This window comes from Eutrema salsugineum, unplaced genomic scaffold (genome assembly GCF_000478725.1).
Source record: "Eutrema salsugineum unplaced genomic scaffold, Eutsalg1_0 scaffold_1, whole genome shotgun sequence".
Classification (NCBI taxonomy): Eukaryota; Viridiplantae; Streptophyta; class Magnoliopsida; order Brassicales; family Brassicaceae; genus Eutrema; species Eutrema salsugineum.
In genome coordinates this window covers 2,347,654-2,373,039 of record NW_006256909.1, presented here as the reverse complement: position 1 = coordinate 2,373,039, position 25,386 = coordinate 2,347,654, and the positions used below count along the sequence as shown (strand labels likewise).

General features: G+C 39.8%; 6 protein-coding genes across 7 annotated transcripts; 4 read left to right on the top strand and 2 right to left on the bottom strand.

Annotated features, from left to right (window-relative positions):
• Positions 1-265: 265 nt before the first annotated feature.
• Positions 266-2,356, top strand: LOC18029513 (B3 domain-containing protein At4g34400). The gene is made up of 5 exons (XM_006412163.2): positions 266-375; positions 1,120-1,474; positions 1,578-1,730; positions 1,820-1,911; positions 2,007-2,356. Exons 1-5 carry the CDS (start codon positions 307-309, stop codon positions 2,262-2,264), a joined length of 927 nt encoding a protein of 308 aa, XP_006412226.2. The 5' UTR covers positions 266-306; the 3' UTR covers positions 2,265-2,356.
• A 414-nt stretch (positions 2,357-2,770) lies between these two features.
• Positions 2,771-5,584, top strand: LOC18029512 (proline-rich receptor-like protein kinase PERK5). The gene is made up of 8 exons (XM_024149989.1): positions 2,771-3,519; positions 3,598-4,083; positions 4,176-4,262; positions 4,356-4,426; positions 4,526-4,602; positions 4,701-4,845; positions 4,938-5,099; positions 5,205-5,584. Exons 1-8 carry the CDS (start codon positions 2,829-2,831, stop codon positions 5,478-5,480), a joined length of 1,995 nt encoding a protein of 664 aa, XP_024005757.1. The 5' UTR covers positions 2,771-2,828; the 3' UTR covers positions 5,481-5,584.
• Positions 5,585-7,225: 1,641 nt separating this feature from the next.
• On the top strand, positions 7,226-9,186 carry LOC112081864. The gene is made up of 2 exons (XM_024148645.1): positions 7,226-8,202; positions 8,244-9,186. Exons 1-2 carry the CDS (start codon positions 7,226-7,228, stop codon positions 9,184-9,186), a joined length of 1,920 nt encoding a protein of 639 aa, XP_024004413.1.
• A 3,586-nt stretch (positions 9,187-12,772) lies between these two features.
• On the top strand, positions 12,773-18,330 carry LOC18029511 (coatomer subunit gamma). Its single transcript, XM_006412161.2, has 18 exons — positions 12,773-12,990; positions 13,324-13,421; positions 13,527-13,577; positions 13,713-13,826; positions 13,917-14,117; positions 14,198-14,299; positions 14,427-14,534; positions 14,608-14,841; positions 15,014-15,264; positions 15,378-15,549; positions 15,630-15,785; positions 15,876-15,926; positions 16,130-16,267; positions 16,347-16,544; positions 16,625-16,756; positions 16,847-17,020; positions 17,497-17,736; positions 17,859-18,330. Exons 1-18 carry the CDS (start codon positions 12,945-12,947, stop codon positions 18,051-18,053), a joined length of 2,661 nt encoding a protein of 886 aa, XP_006412224.1. The 5' UTR covers positions 12,773-12,944; the 3' UTR covers positions 18,054-18,330.
• A 249-nt stretch (positions 18,331-18,579) lies between these two features.
• Positions 18,580-21,193, bottom strand: LOC18029510 (guanine nucleotide-binding protein subunit beta). Of its 2 annotated transcripts, XM_024150119.1 has the most exons (7): positions 20,852-21,193; positions 20,652-20,746; positions 19,902-20,326; positions 19,340-19,697; positions 19,130-19,243; positions 18,982-19,033; positions 18,580-18,708 (listed from the first exon to the last, which is right to left on the bottom strand). In XM_024150119.1, exons 1-6 carry the CDS (start codon positions 20,955-20,957, stop codon positions 18,998-19,000), a joined length of 1,134 nt encoding a protein of 377 aa, XP_024005887.1. In that variant the 5' UTR covers positions 20,958-21,193; the 3' UTR covers positions 18,580-18,708; positions 18,982-18,997. The 2 variants fall into 2 exon arrangements, with proteins under 2 accessions (XP_024005887.1, XP_006412223.1); XM_006412160.2 differs by lacking the exon at positions 18,580-18,708 and having other exon boundaries at positions 18,729-19,033.
• Positions 21,194-21,646: 453 nt separating this feature from the next.
• Positions 21,647-24,996, bottom strand: LOC18029509 (glucan endo-1,3-beta-glucosidase 7). The gene is made up of 6 exons (XM_006412159.2): positions 24,823-24,996; positions 24,429-24,724; positions 23,984-24,352; positions 22,780-23,130; positions 22,321-22,582; positions 21,647-22,002 (listed from the first exon to the last, which is right to left on the bottom strand). Exons 1-6 carry the CDS (start codon positions 24,881-24,883, stop codon positions 21,827-21,829), a joined length of 1,515 nt encoding a protein of 504 aa, XP_006412222.1. The 5' UTR covers positions 24,884-24,996; the 3' UTR covers positions 21,647-21,826.
• Positions 24,997-25,386: the final 390 nt, after the last annotated feature.

Genomic DNA, 25,386 nt, shown 5'->3' with positions numbered 1-25,386 from the left:
TGAGAAAATAAATGGAGAACGGGGAAAGAGAGAGAAGAGAAGAGCGCGGGAAATGGAGAGAGGGAAAAAAAAAAGAGGGCTAGATTGAAAGAAAAAAAATAACTAATATAATTTACCTTTCCATCCTTCAAATCTCAAAACGTTTTACTTTTGCCCCAAGTATGTTTACGAATTAGGAATTGTTCTCCTACTATCATTGGTCTACTTAACGCCCTCTCTCTTCTCTCTAGCTGTTCCCATTTTCCTTTTAACTTCATACGTGAAGAATCTGTCGTCTCTCTCTCACAGTTTCGAAATCCTCTCGCAATGGCTGACACTGATACTCCTCCGCGTTTCTTTAAGGTTTTCATCTCCCATTTCAGCTCCAATTCCATGGTAACATAAATTCTCTCCCTTTGCCTTTGTATTGTCTTGGTCTCTTTAACCACTCTTGAACTGCAACTACTATCATTTGGGTTTGTTTCTTCGGCTTCATCTTCAGTGGAAGCTTCTGTGTAGATAATTATTTTCTGTTTCTTATCCCTTCCTAGGGTTTTCCTCTGTTTCTTCCCTTTTGCATTCTTCTGTTTTGAGTGATGAAGTTGTGACATTTTTTAGTTTTGTTAAGTAAAGATGTTATTTTTACATATGAATCAGTTTCATTTATGGACTTTGGCACTAGACAGATGTTTGAAACTCAGATCTGTTCCTTGATTAGTTTTTCCTGTCCACAAATAGATACAAATGTCTTGAGTTTGTTTTGACTTGCTTTTGTATGGACATCTCTTTTCTCATTTTGTTTGTTTGTTTGTGGGTTTGCTCATTTTCATCCTTTTGCTTTCCTCTGAGTGGTAAACTTGTGAAATTGTTAGTTTTGTTTTAGTAAAGATGTCATTTTTTCATTTATGGACGTTTGCACTAGAGATGTTTGAACATGATTGTTTCACTCAGATTTTCGCCTTCATTAGTGTATCTACTCATAAATAGATGCAAATGTTTTGACTAGTAAATCCTCTAATGTAAAAACCAAACCTTCTGTGTGTGGATAAGCCTCTGTTATAGAGAGAGGTTTCCTTCTAAATTGGATTTCGAAGTCTCCTACTTTATGTCTTTGCTTACCTCTTCTTATGTGTTGAGCAGCTGATCCCCATTTCCTACTATGATGAACTTCCACCTCGTTTGCCCAAAACGGCGATTCTCCAAGGAACTGGTGGATGCTCATGGAACGTGGCGATGAAGAGGAAGCAAGATGAGGTGTATTTTGAACAAGGATGGGTCAAATTCGTTGAGGACAATTCTCTCAGCGACGGAGACTTTCTGACCTTCGTCTATAATGGAGACCGCATTTTCGAGGTCAGCATCTATGGCCCTGATGGATGTAAAGAGGTTAGAGCAGTCACTGAAGCTGACGACGACGAGGAAGATAGCAGCAACGACACAGATGCTATTTCTGAATCCGAGGTGGTCACTACAATCCCGAGAAGCAAGAACAAAGGTTTACCACACATTGTTGGGTCCTTATTTTCATCCCTGAGACCGTTGTATGTAAACTGCTTAATATACACACGTTCTTTTTCTTTCTCTTGTGATCTTTCCAGGAAAGTCGAAAGTTGGAGTTGTGGAGGAGTCTGATGACGACGAAGAAGACAGTATTTATACAGACACGGAAACAGAAACAGACACTGGTTTTCCAGGAAAGTCTAAATTAACTGAAGATGTGGATGATTCTGTAAAACTACAAAGGGAGAGAGGTAATTCAAGAGTTAAGCGTAATTTCATCACTTAGCTCTAGCTCATTTGAGTTTTATTGAGCTAACATTCGATTTTGGAATTTTAACAGTAAAGCCCAAGATCAAAAATCCAGAGGCATATTTGGATAATCCAAGGAATATATATTTTGAGACAGGCGTGAAGAAGAGGATATACGAGCTGGTAAGGATTGCAATAAATTTTCTTTGTATATTGCTTTTTTAACGTAAACATGTTTAGTCAATGTAATTGTATTCTTTTTCTATCTTGGAATACAGTTGATCCATGCACAGTTAGTGAAAGACTATTCCTTGAAGTTTGAAAAAAATATTTACTACATAGACAATCACAAAAACGGGAAGCTAGAAGCGAAAACAACAATGTGGAAAGATCAACGTGTGTATATCAAAAAATGGCAGCGCATATGCAAAAGGAACAGTTTGAAGAAAGAAGATGGCATACTGTGTGAACTCTTTCGCAGGCAAGGTTTGGTTTATGCAGTTAAAGTTCATATCATCAGGGAAAAAGATCTGTGAGCAATTATCAGTACTGAGTGAAGTGAGGACCTTGGAAAGTCGATTTTAAGAGCTAAACATTCACTTTCTTTTGATTTGACATTGTTGACTACTAATGCAGTTATTGAGCTAAACATTCACTTCCTTTTGTCATTTGCTAACTCCCGCGCCAATGAGAGAGTTGGTTTTGCTCTATACATGGTTCGGGTATTATGTTTATAAACCGGTTTGGTTGTTCAAACTTCAAACGGCACACATGCAAAAGTAGCACAGAGAGAGGGAGAGAGAGAGTAAAAATAGATGGTAGAGAAAAGAGAGACGATTTTTCTGCTAATTATAGTGAAACTTTTATCCTCCATTGTAGGAGAAGCTATTTCTCCAAACACAAAGAGAAAACCATTGTAGACGATCTCTCAATTTCTCTCTCTCTCTACCTTTGTTCACAAACCATGTATTAATTTCTGGGTTTCAATTCGCATAAGCTAATTCGTGTTGCTTGGAAAACAAGGCTGTTGCGTCGAGGATCACCGGGGCGAAGGTTTCTCCACCGTTGAGAAACCTTTCACCGAGAAATATTCATCATCAATGGCGGACTCGCCGGAGAATTCACCTCCTTCCCCGGAAACCCCCAATGCAGGTTCGCCGTCAAATGAGACATCTCCGCCGTCAAATGGGTCATCTCCGCCGTCACCAGTCGCTCCGTCTCCACCGTCCCCGAATTCTGCTCCTCCGCCAAACAACAATATCTCGGCTTCTCCACCGCCGCCGAGCCAGGAAACCTCACCTCCTCCTCCGTCGTCTTCATCACCACCATCTCCGCCGGCTGTAGGTAATCCGCCACCGCAAACTCCAGAGATTCCTTCTCCGGTTACGCCACCGGCACCGCCTCAAACACCGTCGAACCAAGCACCTCCTTCACAAACACCATCTCCTCCTTCTCCTCCTCCTGGTGCCATTGACGACCGTAACAGAACCAATGGTAGCAACGTCTTCACACCGTCTCCACCGTCCGGGAACAGAAATTCCAGCGACGGTGGCTCACCTTCACCGCCTCGGTCAATTAGCCCTCCTCGGAATAGTGGAGATTCAGACGCATTATTACAACCAGGGGAACAAGCCAACATTGGTTTGATTATTGGAGTCCTTGTCGGAGCAGGGCTATTGCTTCTTCTTCTTGTGCTTATTTGCATCTGTTGCAACAAGAAGAAGAAGAAAAGATCCCCTCAAGTCAACCACATGCACTACTACAATAACAGTCCCTTTGGAGCTCCCAATGGTAATCAAATGCTAGTGTAAATCAAACTTGGTAAAGTATTAGGCTTTAGAAGCTAACTTAGTTGTTTGCATAGTGTAGGAAATGGTGGTTATTACAACAATGGAACACGTCAAGATCATGTAGTGAATATGGCTTCTCAAGGTGGTGGGAATTGGGGACCACAGCAACCTGTGTCCGGTCCTCATAGCGACAGTTCAAACTTAACCGGTCGGACCGCTGCTACACCGTCGCCTCCAGCTGTGACTCTTGGTCATAACCAAAGCACTTTTACTTACGACGAACTGTCCATTGCAACAGAAGGTTTTTCTCAGTCAAATTTGCTAGGACAAGGAGGATTTGGGTATGTTCATAAAGGGGTTTTGCCTAGTGGCAAAGAAGTTGCAGTGAAGAGTCTTAAACTTGGGAGTGGACAAGGAGAACGCGAGTTTCAAGCAGAGGTTGAGATTATTAGTCGTGTCCATCATCGCCATCTCGTTTCTCTTGTTGGATATTGCATCTCTGGTGGTCAAAGGCTTTTGGTTTACGAGTTTCTACCTAATAACACTCTTGAATTCCATCTTCACGGTACATTGTTCTAACATATATAATATAAGTTTGAGTTAACACTTTTAAGTATGGTTTCTCTGTTATCAATAGCATGATTTGAAAATTTTCAGGAAAGGGTCGTCCTGTTTTGGAATGGCCTACACGAGTGAAGATTGCATTGGGATCAGCTAGAGGCCTTGCATATTTGCACGAAGATTGTAATTTAATCTTTCTCTCATCCCCGATATAGTTTCTATCTCGCTCTCTGTAAGAAATGAAAGATTGTATGTTTTATTACATCAATGATATAGGTCATCCTCGCATTATCCATAGAGATATCAAAGCAGCAAACATTCTTCTTGATTTCAGTTTTGAAACCAAGGTATATATATTGACCCTTATACTATTATTACTTTGATTTCTCTCATATACTCTCTAGAATCTGCGTAGATGAGTCTGTTGTGCATATATATATATGCAGGTGGCAGATTTTGGATTAGCTAAGCTATCTCAAGACAACTATACTCATGTCTCCACTCGTGTCATGGGAACTTTCGGGTAAACAGCTTTTTAAACTATCTTAATATCATTTCCTTATAGGGGATTTATTCACACTAGCTGTTTCATACGTCTTAACAACATCTGCTTTGAATCAGATATTTAGCTCCAGAGTATGCGTCAAGTGGCAAGCTATCCGACAAATCTGATGTTTTCTCTTTTGGAGTAATGCTTCTTGAGCTCATAACCGGACGGCCTCCTGTGGATCTAACTGGAGAAATGGAAGATAGTTTGGTTGATTGGGTAAGCTGGCCCGTTTTCTTTGGTTTATTTATCCCCAGACACTTGCCCAAAAAAGAAAACAAAAATCCTAATGTTACCATTTGTATTTGCAGGCAAGGCCTCTGTGTTTGAAAGCAGCTCAAGATGGAGATTACAGCCAATTAGCAGATCCACGTCTAGAGACGAACTACAATCAACAAGAGATGGCTCGAATGGCTTCTTGTGCAGCTGCAGCCATCAGACACTCCGCAAGAAGACGACCTAAGATGAGCCAGGTTTCAAATATTCACATTCTTAACTCTTTTGTTATCCATCAATCACAGTCTTGATGATAATTGTGACATACGTATCAATCTTGGAACATGTATGTATAATGAAAGATTGTACGAGCACTAGAAGCAGATGTATCAATGGACGATCTAAGTGAAGGAGGGAAACCAGGACAAAACACGTATTTGAGCCCAGGGAGCGTGAGCTCGGAGTATGACGCGAGCTCGTACAGTGCAGACATGAAAAAATTCAGGAAATTGGCATTAGAGAGTAAAGAGTATCAAAGCAGTGAATATGGTGCAACAAGTGAGTATGGCTTGAATCCTTCTGCTTCAAGTAGTGAAGAAATGCATAGAGGTTCAATGAGACGCAATCCTCAGTTTTGAAAAACCAAACACACGCACACACACACACTTCTCATATATTAAAACTTTCTATCTCTCTGCCTTCAAATCTGTTGCTAAGGCTTTGTTCTTTTGTTTGTTTCATTCTGAGTCAAAGAATTGCAGTTTGTATTGTTAAGAGTGATTTTTGACCAGACACTTATAGTGTGTTTTTGTTTGAAATGTATAATATTACAAAGCCTTAAGCCATACAAAAGTTATGGTTTTATAAAGGATACACATAATAAAAAAAAAAAAATCTATGTTTATCATGATTGTATTTAATCCAAAGGATGTACATCTTATCTATCTATTTACAGTATTTAAAAGTTAAATTCAACTTTTTAATTTGTGACATCATTTCTCCAACCAGTTACTGCTAAATTTCAGTGATATGACGTGGCAGTCTCTCGCAAGATCATAGCCTCTAGAGCACAGCATAAAAATTGTGCCGCCGACGCAGTAGATCGGAGCTCTCTCTTCTTTTTCGATCGAAAGAATGGCCAATATGCCATAAAACGAAGGGAAAAAATCTTCAGTGCCATAACAGAGTCTCAGTGCCATAAATGAAGTGAAAACCCTATTATGTCCTTAATGAAAAGTAATTGTGGCATTGCTGAATTTTTGTTTTTGGTTTATTGGTTTAATTAAAAAAAAAAGAAAAACAAAACTCTCTCTCTCTTCCTCTCTCTTCCTCTCTCTTCCTCTCTCTCTCTCTTCGAATTGGACATTTCTGAGAAATTGGATTTGTCCGATCCGAGCTGAATCTTGCGCTGGACTCGTGACCCAGCTCGTCGGGACGTATTAGCCACCGCGTCGTCCTCCTGTACAGCACGACTTCGTTTTCTGAACTCGAGTGAGCTCCTTGCGAAGCATCAGGTATGATTTTGGGGTTTTATAATTTTGTGGGTCGATTTGTGAAATTTGTTAGTTTTAGCATGCACATTGGATATTTAAGACAACTATATGGGTCGATTAGTGGATGGTTGTTGGTGAATCGAGCTAAATCGTAGTCTTCTAAGTTGTGAATGATGAATCCGTCAGATTTGCGAGAATTGGGACAAGTGGTATAACTAAGAGTGTCGGGATAATTGGTACAACTGGTACAACTTAGATAGATTGGACAAGTGGTACAAATGGGACAACTTTAGAAACTGGGACAACTGGTACAATTGGTAGAACTTTAGAAAGTGGGACAACTGGTACAACTGGTACAGGTACAAATTGAGAGAAAGCTGACAATTGGCAATATTTTTAATTTGTTTTTTTTGTATTTGCAGGAGAGAATGAGTAGGCCCACAAACATATATTTTGAGTATGGAGGATATTATTCACCGAAAGGAGAAGAGTTTAAATGGAATTCTAAAAATTCCATATATGCTATATCATTTAGAAACTTATCTATGGAGGAGTTAACCTATTCGGTGCTTGTAGATGGTATATGCAAGAAGATTGGGTTGAATGACAGTATGAGGAATCTGAAATTGAGCTATATTCCGTTGGTAGCTAAGCCTTTTAGAGAGTCATGTATTGTTGATGATGGTGATGTTTATGTGTATCTTACGACAGTGGATAAAGAGGGACTTAGAGCCATTTTGAATGTGGAGCTAATGGAAGATATAGAGAGTGAAGAGCTTCCCAGAGCAGAAGACGCCCCTGATATTGAGGGATAACAAGGACAACAAAGAGACCAGTTGATTGTTTACAACCCGGAAGAAGCAGAGGGACAACAGGGACAACCAGAGAGGATGGACAATGTTGATTTACGGGTAAGCTGTGAAATTGAGGGACAACAGGGACAAACTGAGAGGATGGAGAATGTTGATTTACGGGTAAGCTGTGAAATTGCGTTACCAGAGGAGAATGCGGAGTGTGGCATGCATGAAGATGTAGATGAACATGATCATGTTAAGCCTCTACGGCCTGTGGAACAAACTCAGTTTGTTCTAGAATGGGAGGATGGAGCTGGGTTTGAAAAAGGTCAAGAATTTCGATCCAAGGAGGCTTTGCGCGTTTTGGTCGACAGAGCTTCACATAAGGGCTGTTTTGAGGTAAAAACGGTAAAGTCAGATACAGGGCGACTCACACTAAGATGCCGGCAAGCTGAACTTGGTTGTACATGGTATCTACACGCCGTACGAATTGTGGATTCTACGTATTTCAGTATTAAGGTGTATAGGAATATCCATACCTGCTCTCGGGTTGTTTCGAGCACAATTCGGAATAAAAGGAAAGGCACACCACAAGTAGTAGCAGATGTTTTGCGTGGGTGCTATCCAGGAGAAGTAGACACCCCTGCGCCCAAAGCTTTGATTAAAGTTGTTCAAAATGAAGCTCACGTGAATGTGTCATACTCTACAGCCTTGAGAGGGAAAAAACTAGCTATTAGTGAAGTGAGGGGCAGTCCAGAAGAAAGCTATCGAAAGTTGTATTGTTATCTTTACATGTTACAGCTTGTTAATCCTGGGACAATAACCAGTGTGAAACTGGATGCCAAAAATAAGTTTAAGTATCTCTTTGTCGCTTTGGGCGCTAGTATTGAAGGCTTTAGAGCAATGAAGAAAGTCATAGTTGTGGATGCGACCTTTCTTAAGAGTGTGTACGGTGGTCTGCTAGTATTTGCCACAGCGCAGGATCCTAATCATCACCATTATCCAATTGCAATGGGTGTTATTGATAGTGAAAAGATGCTAGTTGGAAGTGGTTTTTTGAAACACTCAAAACTGTTATACCTGATGATAAGGAACTGGTTTTTATGAGTGACAGACATAAGAGCATCATTGGAGCAGTGAAGGAGGTGTACCCTCAGTCTCAGCATGGATATTGCATTTGGCATTTGTCGCAAAACGTGAGAGGGAAAGCTGGGATTGGCTGCAAAGATTTGTGTGCAGTAAAATTCAGAGAATGCGCTCACAAATACACTGAAAGTGAGTTCCTATGTGCGTACACTGATTTTAGGATATGGTTTCCAAAAGCTGCTGAGTATTTAGATGAGCATGTTGCGGTTGATAAATGGGCAAGGTGCTTCTTTAAAGAAGACAAGTACAACTTGGACACAAGCAATGCATGTGAGTCTATGAATAGTGTCTTCAAGAAGGCAAGGAAGTATGCCTTATTACCGTTGATTGATGCATATGTTGAAAAAATCTCTGAATGGTTCAACAAGCATAGGAAAGACACTGCATATGCATCAGATTCGAAGACATTGGTGCCCTATGTTGAGAACCAGTTGCATAGTCTATGTGCAATTGGTACAAGATTATTTGTCACTGAGCTTAACGCTACTCATCTGGAATACAGTGTGATTGGAGATGATGGGAAGAGTTATCTGGTCGATTTGTTAAGTAAATATTGTAGCTGTAGGCGTTTTGATATAGACAAGATTCCCTGTGTTCATGCAATAGCCGCTGACATTGCAATGATGCGTTCGGCTGAGAGAAGAAGAGAAATCCACTTACATGAATTGTGCTCAAAATATTACCACATTGATACTTGGGCCCTGGCTTATTACAGGACTATTTATATGGTGCCACATCAGTCTACATGGATTATCCCTGATGAAATCCAGAAGTTAGTCGTTTTACCACCGGATTACACTAAGAAACGTGGAAGAAAGCGAGATAAGCGCTATCCCTCTACCGGAGAAGCTCGCCGTAAAGGATGTAACAAGTCACAACCGGGAATACATCTCGGACGTTGGTACAACTAAGTTAGGTTTAGAGTTTTTTTGGATTTTGCATTTTTTGGGACAACTGGACAAGTTGGTACAACTACGTTATGTTTTTTTGTATTTTGATGTAGTTTAACTCTCAGGTGCAACTGGACAAGTTGGTACAACTAAGTTAGGTTTAGAGTTTTTTTGGATTTTGCATTTTTTGGGACAACTGGACAAGTTGGTACAACTACGTTATGTTTTTTTGTATTTTGATGTAGTTTAACTCTCAGGTGCAACCGGACAAGTTGGTACAACTAAGTTATGTTTAGAGTTTTTTTGGATTTCGCATTTTTTGGGACAACTGGACAAGTTGGTACAACTACGTTATGTTTTTTTGTATTTCTTATATGTACTGAATTTCTGGACAAGTTGGTACAACTACGTAAGGTTTCTTGTTAACCTAACAAATTAAACCAAATGATACATGTAACTCTTTGATATTATCGGTTTGTTGAAACAATGTATGGGTTTCACATCAACATCCTCATATGATACATGTAACTCTTTCATAATGGAGCATCTTACAAAGGGCAAAACGAAATTTATATGATTTTGATCAAATTATCTTGCAATGTAATAGTAAATAGTAACCATGAGTCTATCGTCCCCTGGACAACTATTTAATACAGATTTATGTTACCGGACAAGTAGAATAATCAAAATGGACAACTATGACCAATTTTGGACAACAGGACGTATCGGTACAACTATGTGTTATTTTCGGTATTGAGCGCGTTAAGCACGTGTTAAATTAATATTTGCGGCGCCGGCAAATATTAGAATGAAACTCAGCGTTTTGATCAGTAGGCTCCTTTATAAGGAAATTCTTAGAGAAGAAAAAACAGAATTTCCCCCAAATCGAAAGCTCAATCTAGGGTTTAGCGGCCGCCGCTGGACAACAAGATGCCAAGCTATAGTTCGGGTTCTTCTTCTTCTAGGCACTCATGGGATAGTTCATATTACCGAGCTGATGGAGAAGATGGTATGAGAGTTAGGCTCAGCATGGACAGCTACACGAAACCTCTTTCCCAGACTTGGAATGCACTCAAACGCAAGAATCTACAAAGTCAAAACATAAATCAATCTGAATATTTTTCCCAGTTGTCCTAGTTGTCCACATACCAAATTAAATTACAACTAAATAGTTGTCCCATTTGTCCGAGTTGTCCACATACCTGAAATTAAATTACTAACTAAATAGTTGTCCCATTTGTCCGAGTTGTCCACATACCAAATTAAATTACAAACTAAATAGTTGTCCTACTTGTCCATGTTAACATATATTAATCTAAAAAGTTGTCCTAGTCGTCCACATACCAAACAGATAATCTATTAACAAAGACATACCTGTAGAGGAAGAATGAAACCACCGATTGTGCATTCATCTCCTTTAGGCTTTACGCTGCCATTGAACTTGGTAACCACACGCTGGATCTCCCTTATAGTCTCGTCAAACATGTAACGCCCCCAAGAAAACGTTTTGCACAGCTTCAGATCTCCGGCTGCTGCGAGCAAGAATTGGTCAATGTTTCCGTCAAGCTTTGACTTCGCCTTCAATACTTTGCATAAAACAAAAGTAGTGCCATCCTCTTCCTGTCCAAAGAGGGTTCCTTCATTTCTGCTAGCTTTGCTTCCACTTCTCCGATCTTGATTTTGTCATCCCTGCCAAAATGCTTTTTTACAAAGTTCAGCTTACCCAACTTCTTATAATTCGCAGGGTAGTCATGGCAGGCAAGACCACATAGCAGTGCATGCTCCCTCAAAGAGTATCGAATAGACGCTCCATTTACCACAAACCACGCCTCATTTTGCTTCTCAGTATAAGCTGTGTGAAGAAGAAGCATCCACAACCCTTGATTCATATGATTTGGCTCCTTATACATATGAAACAGGTGCTTGAATTGCGGATGCGATTTGAACCACTCCATCTCTTCAGGTAGCTCCCCGATCACATCAAGTACACTCTTAACTGCACATCTTGTAATTATCTTACACGCCTTGCTATATTCGCTTGGACCAAAATAAAGCTTCTCAGGCCCCATTGGCATCATTTCATCATCGGCATCCTGAATTTCAGAAGAGTAATATAAATTAGTTAAACTTGTTGTCCCAATTGTCCATAGTAACCTATATATATTAGTCCGACAAGTTGTCCCAGTTGTCCAATAAATACTGTAAACGAGTAATTGTCCCAGTTGTCCACACACGTTCAATAATTCTAAGTTGTCCCAGTTGTCCTATACACTATAACTATATGTTGTCCCAGTTGTCCTAATACCAAAAAAATCTTAAGCCACAAAATTGTCCTATTTGTCCGCAGCCCAAACATACATGTTACTACATAGTTGTCCTAGTTGTCTACATACCAAACAGACAATAATCTACAAGATTACGAAGGATGGGAGTCTAAAACGTACCTCTTGCATTCCTCCTTCCTCCTCTAGCATTTCTCCTTCCTCTTCGTTGACATTGGCTGGCGCTTCATCCTTCTCTTCTTGGTTCTCTTCCGCTTCCTCTTCCTCTTGCGCAGGCGCAGTACCATCTTCCTCTTCACCTCCTATCGCCTCTTCCTCTTGGTTGGGTTCCTCTTCGTTCTCTTCCTCTTTCTCTTCCTCATTGTTCTCTTCCTCTTCCTCCTCTTTCTCTTCCTCATTGTTCTCTTCCTCATTGTTCTCTTCCTCTTCCTCATTGTTCTCTTCCTTTTCCTCTTGGTTCTCTTCCACTTCCTCTTCGTTTTCCTTATCATTTTCCTTCTCCTCTGCTACATCTTCTCCTGCTAATTCCCCGTCACCATCGTTTGCCGTTGGTGTGGCCATGCTCACTTCGGCGTTCTCAATTTCAGGATGATTCTCGATTTGTGGGTCTGCGATTTCCTCCGCAGCCCTTCCTTCCCGCCGGGGTTCCTCAATTTCCGTCGGAGTCGGGTTCCCTTCCGCCGGATTGTTAGGGTTCCCGTTTTCTGGGTCTTCAATTTCAGCCGCATTTCCTTCCGGCCCACTTTCAGGTCTCTCTTTTTCGTTTTCCGGCGGGTTTTGGACTTCCGCCGCTGAAGAAGAAGACTCATACACTTGACCTTTGTTTCTCACCTTCGCCATAAATCGGAGATTCGGGAATCACCCTTTTCGCGATTTTCGCCAGAAGAAAACGATTCTACAAGTTTATAAAGCCCTAATGCTTTAACAGTTTTGCTGTGTTTTCGCGAATCGGTTTCTCGAAGAAGTGTGAATGAAGAAGTGAGAATGAAGAAGACGGTTTTCAGACGAGTTCTTTTCAGACGGGTTCGTTCCAAATAAATGAAAAGAAAAGGAAGAGAAAAGAGGAAAACCTAGAAAATGAAAAGAAAAAACGGTTTTCATAAATATTTAATTTAAATAATTAAAATAATTTTGAATGAGTCGGGTTAATGGATTAACCGAAACTAGATGGGTTTGACCCTGATTTTACTGTAAATAAATCGAAATATCAAGGTGAGTGTAGGTTTTTCCAAAGTTTTGAATTTAAACAAAAATCAAAATTAAATTAATTATTACAATTATGGCATTTTGCCCTTTTTTTTTCTACATTATGGCATTTTAGCCATCTGCTCCTTTCGATCGATCCCACAGTTTCCGAATTCGAGCGACTCTCAAAACATAAGAAGAGAAATAGAAGAGAAAGATAGATCCTTCTCCCGCATTTGCGTTTTGACAGTTGCATCTGTGCTTAAGGTGAACAGAACCGAGATCTGAGTGACGGCGTAAGGGAGATCATCAATGGCGCAACCTTTCGTGAAGAAAGACGATGATCACGACGATGAGTGTATGTCCTCCGTTTTTCTTCTCTCGCTTAATCTGCTGTTAATTTAGGATTTCATTGTTCGAGATATCTGGTTTGTGCAAGGCGCATATCAGATGTTAAGCTTATAGATCTGTGCTATTCTAGATATCATTTGACAGCCGTGTATTGTAATTTGGTTGTGTAGATCTACGATTTCCAGTTTCGTTGAGTTCTTGGCGTCTCTTTTTTATGTTCTGTTGCGAAATTTGCGGATTGATAAAAATGTCAGACATAGTTTAGTTTTGATCAATCTGGTTTTGTTACTTACCACATTGGATCTGGTGTTAATTCAGTTTCTAATTTTTGCTGGCTCAGTGGAGTATTCTCCATTCATGGGAATTGAGAAAGGAGCGGTACTTCAAGAAGCTAGAGTCTTTAATGACCCTCAGGTTGATCCCAGAAGATGCTCGCAGGTAATTGCTACGGTTTTCTGTCTTCAATTTTTTCTTGTAGTTTTGCCTTTTCTTCTCTGGAATTTTATCTTACTGGTTATCATACTCTTTCCCGTAAATCAACAGGTCATCACGAAACTTCTTTATTTGCTTAACCAAGGGGAGTCATTCACCAAGGTCCGTTTTTTTTAATGTTTGTTCCTATAGTATCTGTATCCCCTCCCGGTGGCCGTTTGTTAATATCATACAACTTGTGGTAGTATTGTGGTGAAAGTATCATGTTCCATGAGTTTTGCTCTGTTTCATATGCAGGTTGAAGCAACCGAAGTTTTCTTTTCAGTTACAAAGCTTTTCCAATCTAAAGACACAGGTTTGAGGAGAATGGTCTACTTGATCATAAAGGAGTTATCTCCATCATCGGATGAGGTTTTCCATCTTTACTCAATTTGAATACGAAAATCGGGGTACCTATTGTAGGTGTATTTTCTGATAAGTTGTTTGATCTTTCTCCCATAGGTTATCATTGTAACAAGCTCCCTTATGAAGGACATGAACAGCAAAATTGATATGTATCGAGCAAATGCTATCCGTGTCCTCTGCCGGATTATAGACGGAACCCTTCTCACTCAGATTGAGCGATACTTGAAACAAGCCATTGTGGACAAGAATCCCGTTGTTTCAAGTGCAGCTTTGGTCAGTGGACTTCACTTGCTAAAGGTACCTTCTGCACACCAAAACTGTTAGTTTTTTTTCTTATTTGTTAGGTTATGCTCATATTCTGATATTGTTGTTTTCAGACAAACCCAGAAATTGTTAAAAGATGGAGCAATGAGGTTCAAGAAGGTATTCAATCCAGATCAGCCCTTGTTCAGTTTCATGCCCTAGCTTTGCTCCATCAGGTAAGTGTGTTGCATTGGTATTACCGATGTAAATTGGTTTATGTTCTGTTCTTTGTTTAGTTAAACACCTCTGAGAATAAGCATCTTGACAATAAAGAGTATTGACTACATACATCAAACATTATAGATACGCCAAAATGATCGTTTGGCTGTTAGCAAGTTGGTTGTTAGCTTGACCAGGGGATCTGTCCGCTCTCCCTTGGCTCAATGTCTTTTGATACGCTACACCAGTCAGGTTAGTCCTCTATGCCGTTTGATTATCTGATATGTGGGTGAAAGTAATTGTGTGATTAAGCTCAGTTTCTCAGGTTATCCGTGACATGTCCAACCACGGTCAGTCTGGAGAACGTCCATTCTATGAATTTCTGGAGAGTTGTCTGCGCCATAAAGCAGAAATGGTGATCCTTGAGGCTGCCAGGGCGATCACTGAGCTTGATGGTGTGACAAGCCGAGAATTGACTCCAGCAATCACTGTTCTCCAGCTATTTTTGAGTTCCCCCAGACCAGTGTTGAGATTTGCTGCTGTCCGAACTTTGAACAAGGTTTGCAATGTTTTCTAATCGGAATATTTATAAATAAGTTTTCAACTCTTTTCTTTGGATATTGAGACACACCGAAAGTATTTTATTGTTTTCTGGATAGTTTCATCATTTCCTTTACAATCAAGCACAAAAAGATGTTTCACTGTACACTAAACGCAAGTTTGAACCACAGGTTGCAATGACTCATCCTATGGCTGTCACCAACTGCAACATTGATATGGAAAGTTTAATTTCTGATCAGAATAGAAGCATTGCTACACTCGCAATCACCACTCTCCTAAAAACGGGGAACGAATCAAGTGTAGAACGCTTGATGAAGCAGATAACTAATTTTATGTCAGATATTGCTGATGAGTTCAAAATTGTGGTCGTGGAAGCAATAAGATCGTTGTGTGTGAAATTTCCACTGAAGTACAGATCCTTGTAAGTGAAGTTTTAGGGTGTGTTAATTGTATTTTTGGTCTCTTGCTTTTCTTTTGAAATGACTTTATAGCATTGTCCCTTATGATTAATCTGTGTCACCTTTTCATTTGTAGGATGACCTTCTTAAGCAACATTCTTAGGGAAGAAGGTGGATTTGAGTATAAAAGAGCAATAGTAGATTCTATTGTAACCATTATCAGAGATATTCCTGATGCGAAGGAAAGTGGATTGCTTCATCTTTGTGAATTCATTGAAGATTGTGAATTCACATATCTTTCAACACAGGTAAATTATTTCTCCATCATCCATCTGGTGTTGCTATTATAACATGCGTGTGTGGTAGTAACATTTGTTTCGTCGCACAGATCCTTCATTTTCTAGGAATTGAAGGGCCAAACACCTCTGATCCAAGCAAGTACATACGATATATTTATAATCGTGTGCATCTGGAAAATGCCACTGTCCGGGCTGCTGCTGTTTCGACACTTGCAAAGTTTGGGTTTATGGTTGAATCCTTGAAGGTATGTCTAGCTATCTTATCAACCATTTTTTTTTTTCGTTTTATCTTCCTTTACTGACTATGAAGAGCATAATCATTGGATGCTCGGCAGCCCCGGATAACCATTCTGTTGAAGCGCTGCATCTATGACAGTGATGATGAGGTGCGTTCCTAGTTTTAGTCTAGAAAAGTTGTCTTCTTGTCGTTGGTTGCAGTATCTGTCCATCTCTGGTTCTGTATGCTGTTTGTGTACCCTTGAGTCGGTTACATCATTATACAAGAATACATGTGTTCTTGCCTTTGTAAACACTTTCTGAGAAGATACATGCAAGTTGTTTGTTGATTCCTACTTCTTTTTATTTTAAGGTCCGTGATAGAGCAACACTATTTTTGAGCGTCCTTGGTGGTGATGGTACTGTTGACACTGATGAAGATAGCAAGGAGTTTCTATTTGGTTCCCTGGATGTACCCCTGGTCAACATGGAAACTAGTCTGAAAAATTATGTGAGTTTTCCATTTCTCGGTTCTCTTCTTTTCGTATGCTTCCTCGGATATCAGTTATCTTATATATTTGGTTCTCCAGGATCCCTCTGAAGAAGCTTTTGATATCAACTCCGTGCCTAAGGAAGTAAAATCTCAGCCCCTTGCAGAGAAGAAAGCCCAGGGTAAAAAGCCCACTGGTCTCGGTGCGCCTCCAGCTGCACCTGCTCCTGGTTTTGATGGCTATGAAAGACTTCTCTCATCTATTCCAGAGTTTGCCGCCTTTGGAAAACTTTTCAAGGTTAGGGATGAATTTTCTTCTGTTTCAATCTAATGTCATTGGCTTACCTCGATTGTTTTAACTTTTACTTCCTTTTTCAGTCTTCTTCACCTGTGGAGCTAACTGAAGCCGAAACAGAATATGCCGTCAATGTTGTAAAGCATATCTTTGACAATCATGTGGTGTTTCAATACAACTGCACTAACACAATAGAAGAGCAGTTGTTGGAGAGGGTACTGAATCATTAGTCTAGAACATTGGTGTAAAGCATATTTTACCGCTTTCTTTATTTCATTTCATTATTTTGGCGTGGGTTTTTGTAGGTCAATGTCATTGTAGATGCTTCAGAAGCAGAGGAATTCAGTGAAGTAACTTCAAAGGCCCTAAACTCACTTCCTTACGATTCGCCTGGTCAAACCTTTGTTGCTTTTGAGAAGCCAGCAGGTGTCCCTGCAGTTGGAAAGTTTTCCAACACATTGACTTTTGTTGTTAAGGAGGTACATGTTGCTTTATATTTCCATCTTTTTTATGATTCATTTATTAAATACACGCTGAAGGCTGTTCAGATAATCTTATAGTATACTTTGTGGAGAACTCTGATAAATACCGACTCATTTGGAGAGGAGGTGATATTGATGAACTTGAATTATAGAATTATCTATAGAAGATTTGCTAGAAGAATTAGTGGGAATATGATTGATTAGAATTAGGGCGTCTGTAGAAAATCATCTGGTTTTTTTTTTATAAAAAAAAATAAGAAAACGAGATTTTTTTCGTTCTCATGAAGAAACAGAGCCGGTCACTTGAAGTACCAAAAAACCTATTCCGTGAACTCTGTCAAAGTCGTAACTTTTTTCACGAATACTTTTTTTAGTTATCTTAGATGAAGTGGAAGTACTAGGATGGCTCTTAATTAAACACATGAAAAATGGAAAACAGTATGAATTGTGCCTAATAACTGTGATTGTAACAGGTTGACCCAAGCACAGGTGAAGCAGAGGATGATGGGGTAGAAGATGAGTACCAGCTGGAGGATCTTGAGGTTGTAGCTGCAGATTACATGATGAAAGTGTTAGTCTCCAACTTCAGGAATGCATGGGAAAGCATGGATGAAGAAGATGAGCATGTAGACGAATATGGCCTTGGCCAAAGAGAGAGTTTGGGAGAAGCTATAAAGGCTGTGATTGATCTTCTTGGCATGCAGCCTTGTGAGGTTAGTCTCTTTCCCGCCTTTTCTTATGCTTAAAAAGAGAAACTAAACTACCTGAAGTGATATCTCATACGACGGTTTAGTGATAACTTGAAACTACTGATGCTGGAGAAACAAAATTGCAGGGGACGGAGACAGTACCGAGTAATGCAAGGTCACACACTTGCTTATTGTCAGGTGTGTACATAGGGAACGTGAAAGTGTTGGTGAGGGCACAGTTTGGAATGGACAGCTCAAAGGAGATTGCAATGAAGCTGGCGGTTAGAGCAGAGGACGTCTCTGTAGCCGAGGCCATTCACGAGATTGTTGCCAGCGGCTAAAAACTCTCACTTGTCTACAGGTGCCAAAGAGTGTTATTAATAAGTACAAGACCAGAAATAAACATTCATCCTGTTTGCGAAAGATCCTTCACTTATCCAACCTCAATATACATTATCTTTTGAAATAGTATAGTTTTTGTTATGATCCGAACTTTTTAATAGTATAGTTACCTTCTTTTGTCTACATTATTACTGTCACATACTGTGGGGTTTTCTTTTCTTTTATGATGAGTTTTGTATTTGATATAATGATTTAAAGAAATATTTTAATTGCTTAGATCTAATATCAATTAATATGATGTTTAATTTTATTATAATAATGTAATCGTGAAACGACTGTCGAGGATAAAGAGAACTCTCATTTGCTCAACTGTGGATCATTCCCCGCTTTCTCATTTCAATTTGGACAATAAAATTCAATTCAATCTAACCAAACCTACAAATTCCAAATTAGCTTGGATACATATTTTACCAAAAAAAAACCTCTTTAAATTTAATAATATATAGATTTCAATTTTTGTCCTTGAGTCTCTTTTTTCAAAAGTTTTTGCAGGCCATACCTCAAAAGTTTTTAACACAGCATAAAGTAAACTTACCTAAGATTTGTGGGGCTACTGATGTACAGACATTGGCTTTTTGTTGTGTGTGGATAAATCTGTGAAAGATCAAGAGATGGTAGTAACAACTGATTGATACACAATTGATTATAGAATTCACATTGAGTGGGAAAATAAAAAGTAATGCGGTTTATGGTTTACTAAAACGCAAATGAAATTAACAAATCAAAGCACACTAGAACACAAAAGGCGGGAAGTTTCATCCTTCTAACCACTCTATCTAAAAGCAAAAACCGGTTTTTACTTCCAGACTACAGAATATATTAACCACACCACAAGAACTGGAAATGGAGCTGAGACGCGACTCTTACGTTACAATTATCTTCTTCAAACCACTCTCCGGTGCCCTCCAAACGCCCATATCTGTGTATATTAATGAAAAATATCCTCAAATTCTATCATCTTAATCACAACTCTCCTGTTGTTACTTAATTTTGGTTTTAACTTGGAGACACTGACCTTTAGATTTGAATCCCAACTTCCTGTACACAAGGCACTTCCATCTGCTGACATCCCCATACAGCTGATCCGATTCTTGTGTGAATCCTGAAGTTTCCCAAGATCCAATACAACCTGCAAAATATTACCCCCACATTCAAATAATCATACATCACAATGAATGACCGAAAAACAACTCTCACCACTCATACTCTATATTAATTGGCTTACCTCTCCCAAGAGAGTATCCCAGACGTAGCAGGTGTTGTTGTTTGCGTAGCCAGCGAAAAGAAGTCTCCCCGAGACAGAGAACGCGATGGAGGTTACAGGGAGGTTCTCACCATCCCCATGTGGCTGATACACCTGGAGTTGATGACCGGTCCTAATGTCATACAACCTGCATGTTCCATCGTCTGATCCAGTCCCAAATCTATTCCCATCCGGGAAAAACTTGACAGTATTAACATCTCCCTCATGCCCATGAAATGTTCGCACTGCTCGGCTTGCAGCGCGAGTGTCCCACAAGCGTGCAGTGGTATCGCATGAACCAGATATAAACCAATTTGGGTTTGATCCGCTGATTGAGACACTGGAAGAAACGAGGCACAAATCACCGTGTAAAAGAGCATGAGTTTAAGTAGAACTCCAATAAATTATCAATGCAAATATTACAAACAACATGAACTCCCTATCCTATAGACCAAACCGATAGGTTGATTCCATAACTCGGTATATGCTACTTTGGAATCCGTATGATGCCTATAAAAGAAGCAGATGGAAGCAACAACCATACCTTAGGACGTCAGCAGTATGTCCAGACTGAAACTCGCCACCAAAAACAGAAGTTTTAAGGCCAGTGGTTACATCCCATAAGACGCATGTTTGATCACCTGAGCTGGTGATTAGATGAGCATCCTCATTTGGGACATACTGACAGCAAGAAACATAGCCCCTGTGACCACTGAGCATTCTTGAAACCGGTACAGTTCCGTCCTTGTCTGCGGTTGAGCTAAGACTGAAGATAGAACATACACTGTCTAATCCACCACACGCAACCGTCTGACCATTTGGAGAGAAGGCACATGTCATAACCCATGCACAAGGGAGTTTTATAGCATGAGTTTTCTGACTCGTTAGAGCATTCCACACGATTAATCTCCCATCTTGAGATGCACTCACAATACGATTCCTCTCCGGAGTCCAGTCCAACGAATAAACCTGTAAATGCCACATGTTAAAGTTACAAGCTACCTCGTCTGAATCTTTACCATACCAAATGCTTCTACTCCTCAAACATGATAACTATTAAGAATTGGTAGACTGGTTCCGACCTAAACTCCTCCAAAAATGGAAGCTTCTAGCTTCCCCTAAAATGGTATAAAACTACAGAAATAACCATACTTGAAGGACAAGACCACATTTTGCAGCTCCAAATCGTCCATCATACAGAAAAGGCTAGTAAAATTCCGTTGATATATGTAAAGTAGAATCGTACTCGCTTGTAAGATACAAAAAAAAAAAAAAGGATCGAACTTTCACTCACCTTTCCCGTGTGTCCCTGAAGAGTACGACAGCAAACCAGATCCGTAGCTCCGAACTTGACCGGAGTACGTCCTTGCGCGACTGAATACTTCGCCACTGCCAAAATTCAATCCCCAAAAAATCAAAACAGATCTAAGAACAACAATTTTCCGTATCACAGATGGACTGTGATGAAGAAGAGAAGAAGAAAGAATCCCAAACCATCGGTGTCGAGCAGCTGGAGGCGTCTCTGTCTAAGCCTATCGCGGAGGTTATTGACGGTGTCCGTAGCGACGGCGTGACGTTCTTTGAGCTCAGAGACAGACATTCCCGCTTCAGACTTGGAGTTCTCCGTCGCCGATCAAAGAAATTAAGGGGGCAGGAGAAATGTCTAGAAGAGAAGAAGGTTCATGATTGAGAGGGAGATCGAACCCGAGAGAGAGTGGATTTGGGGAAATTACGTGGGAAAAGAGGGAGGAGCAGATGATGAAAGCTGAAGCAGTCAGACACGCTAATTTGATGGACTCTTGACCTGAAGAGCCGAGATGAAAGAGAAGAGAGAAGAGAAGATGGAAGCCAGAGTCAATACGGATTGACATTTTGCCACCATATTAAAGTGGACCCCATTTCACCATTGCCACAACGACGTCGTTCTTGACCTTCCAGGTTTCTTTTGCCTTCCTCCTTTCCCGTTATTATTATGATCAATCTCTCACTGTAAATCTCTATTATTATGCAGGATTTTAACTATTTTAGCGTCTTTTTTGTTACAACCTTGATTTATATACACTAATTTCGTTTTTTTATTGTTGTAAAATTAGTGATCAAAATCAAAAAAGTAAAATTTTAATTAAGTCAAACAACATTCGATATTTCAACATGTCATTCCATTGCATTTCACGTTTTTGTTCATAATCAATATCAGAATAAAAATTAAAAGTTTCACGATTGGAAATTTAATCATTCAGTTCCACGAAAAAAGAAAAAAATCGGAAGGAAGTCTAGTGGAAGTAGCCGTTACAGACTCCAATAAAAATCTATTATGAAATGCATGTGTGTAACTATTATATAAAACTAATAACAACTTGATTACACGAATACAAAAGAGGGAAGAAAACAAGAAGTAACCCTTTTGGCAAAAATAAGAAAAGGAAAACAAGAAGTAAGAGTAGTTGATTAACTACCCCCAAGAGCTAATTACATATCTACATGGAGGATTAAAAACATAAAAATGAGTAGAAACGATAAAGAAAACGAAACTTTTGGTTCAACTGCTCCATTCGTTTTTCTCTCTAATTTGTCTGAGTTCACATATTTGTTCATTACACCTACACTTCCTGCTCCTCCTCCCGGATAGACGCAACTGTTATAACCTATCAAATTCAAATGCAACATCAATTAGTATAATGCAATTTACTATTGTCCAGCGGTTGATATTAGCAAACTTGGTATACTAAAAAAGGACATTAATGTGGTCTCTTTCGTATTTTTAGTAGCAGGATCATGTAAAACGTTTTATAGTAGTACTAGCCAATAAGAAAGCGCAATGGATGAAAATTGATTCCTATTTTCGGACGAACAAGACAAGGTTGTATGGTGGTTCATTAACCTGGTTTTGTAACAACTTCTTATACAAAGGTCGAAAAATATTATTGGTAGAGCGTGAGAATTAAGAGGAGAGAAACACTTACTAGGGTTTTGGGAGGTGATTGTTGCGGTTTGAGAGAAATCGCAATCTGCAGGGTTTTTAGGAGACTTTTGGAAATACATATTCATGGCAAAGGCTGCGTGTGATGCAACATTGTTAGGCTCGAAACAAGCTCCTCCTGGTTGTATCGGCCCACAATCTATTCCTTGACCGCAAGCCCAATCCAAGCTCGCTTGCAACTGTTCATCAGTCGCACCCTTCTTTGGTACACACCACCCTGTCGACGTCACTTTCCCTGATGGCGTCTGGTTTTATCATCAAAAACGTAACCTCATCAATTAAAACCTCAGATTACTATTAGCATATGTGTTATCATGTTATAATAAAATATATTTTCCTTTTCCAAATCAAACCATAAAATCTAGTACTTTCAACATTTTCTTTTTGTTAGGTTATATTGTAGAAAACAATCGCAGCCCAAATCATCATAAGAGTATCAAACCTGACTACTACTGTTGCCGCTACTACTACCACTACTCTTGGCAAGGCCTACATCATAGGCCATGGAAAGATCGGTTTTGAAAAGACCGAAAGCACGTTCCGAAGAAGGTCCAGGCTTGAGATTCTCGTCGTAGAGTGCAAAAATGTAAGTGTCCACAGACTTTCCAGGCATGAGAGGTGTTCCAACCATTGACCTTAGATGAGCTATTAGGTTTCCGTTGTAAGCTTTGGCATTATCCACGCTCGGTCCGACCTCGTTGGTGTCTCCTCGTGAAGCCCAACCTGTTTCCGCCACCACGATCTCCACCTTTTCGAATCCCATCGATTTCAAAGCCGAGTGTACCGCATCAACCTATAATAATGAAACAGAGAGACTGTAAGTAACTTGTGTTGCAAGCAAAGATAAAAAGACTTCTTATACTACTTTGGACGAAGACACAAACACGTCATATGACCTGAAACGTTACCATTTTCTCCTCTATTTTATTTTTTAGTTATTTTATTGGGTATGGTCGACGGTGCTTACGTGGAATTGATGATGACGAGTACAAACAAATGTTTCAAGAACCATCTAAAATAAGTGTAAATAACTATAGTGCGAATCCAGCCTGTCAGAAATTCGGTAAACGACTGACGACAAGTCATCGTCACGCATACTTATTCCCTAAGCAGATAATTATTAGTAACACATGGCATATATTCAGTGTGTTAATTATAGGTTGTTAATTATGTAGATTGAGTGTGTTAAAGAAACTAAGAAAGTGTAGATTCAGACATATATACGTATGGACACGGATCACCCAATGCAGACAACTGTCTTTTGTACGAGTATATAATAAGAATATAGATTCCTTCTAAGTGGAAAAGTAGAGACAGAACAAGTTCCTTCCTTGCTACAATCTAGTGCAAAAATATATAAAAACCGAAAGTTCAACTATAGATTCGTCCACGTGAATATTGCCAATTATTTTTGTGTGTCACAACAATAAATTACTTGAAACTAACAGACTCAGATAAACTATGCTTTCACGTCTAACTAAATCAGTAGATATAAAACAGTCACACCAACTTCATAACCAGCGACTAGCTAATTTGCAGATTTTGAGGAAAAAAATTAAAAAAATTAATTAGTTACCAAACACAGCCGAATTGATTAGTTTTGGACCAAACCCGTAAAAGTATGGACCCAACTATAATTAATTTACCTGAGCGTCAAACATGTTCATGTACTTGATTCCGGTGTTAACGTCGGGTCGACCCGGGTTAGGCTGGAACAGACAAAACGCCAGCGTTTCGGGCCTCGGGTCACTTTGGTACGCGAAGAAAGGGTACGGGTTAATCGCGAAAGGCGAACCAGTGTCGCTGAGAAACTGAAGAATTCCCTTTAAACCGGTTTGATAAACGGACGCGAACGAACCGGAAGATGGCGGTTCTGAGTTACCCAGCACCGTCATCGCGTGCACCGTGGACACCTTGATTTTCCCGCCGAGCGACACCGTCTCGAGGGCTTTTTGGACATTTTGCATCGCCGGGAGTAGCTGGTTCACCAGATTTGGGTCGTTCGACATCAGAACCTGTTTACGATTTGATTGAGAAATTGGTGAATTTTTTATCGGAAAAAAAAAAGAATTTTGACGATTAGAGAGGGACCTCGTTGCCGACGGTGATGAGGATGATTTTGGAAGCGGGATAAAAGGGGAGGACATTGGAGTTGATCCATTGAGTAGCGGCGTTAGGATCGGCGGCGAGAGAAGGAACGTCGCCGTTAGCGGCGCCGATGACGATGCCGACACCGGTTCCGGCTAAAGCTTTGATGATGGCGGGATCGGCGCCGTATAGTCTCACTTTCTGAATCGAAGTGGACTGGAGGAGCTTGGCGGTTTCTGAAGGCGGAGGGAGATTGTTGGCGACTTGGCCGTAGTTGACTCCGATGAAGGGCTCTGCATCTGTCGACCAAAAAACAATTACAAAAACAGAGGAAGATTCAAGGTTGGATTGAGTAAGAGAGGATACAAAACAACGTCGTATAGAAGAAGATACTTACGTGAGGAGGGGAAATGAGAAAAGAAGATGAGGAGGAGAGAGAGGGAGATGGAGATGGCCATGATGGTGAGAGAGAAAGGTGAAGAAGGAGAAACACAGAGTTTTTGAGAAAGTTTTCTAAGTGTTGTTGTTAATTAAAGAAGAAGAGGTTTTTTTACTGTAACGGTTATAATTGCATTTGTAGGGAAAAGAATATTAAGACACGTTTGTGCTCGTTTTTCCACACTCCATGTGTCGACTTCTATTTTTTAAGTCTTACGTTAAGTCTTCGGTCTCGGTCAACTATTGTAATATTGTATGGCAATTTCCGGAAAGACAACTTTTTGCAGAGAAACTTCGAAAGAGAGCTTTTCTTTCTGCAATTTTTACGACTTTTAAAGAAAAAATAATCAATAGTGTCCATCAAATTGCATGTTACAGGTTTACTCTCAATGTATCGTTGGACAAAAGTGTGTTTCCAGTTTGATGAATCCGATTCAAAGAATGAAAGGTTAAAACTTTAACACTGTTAGTGGTTGTGAAATGATAAAATTAGTTGGGATGTAGGACTCAAAGTACATAAATG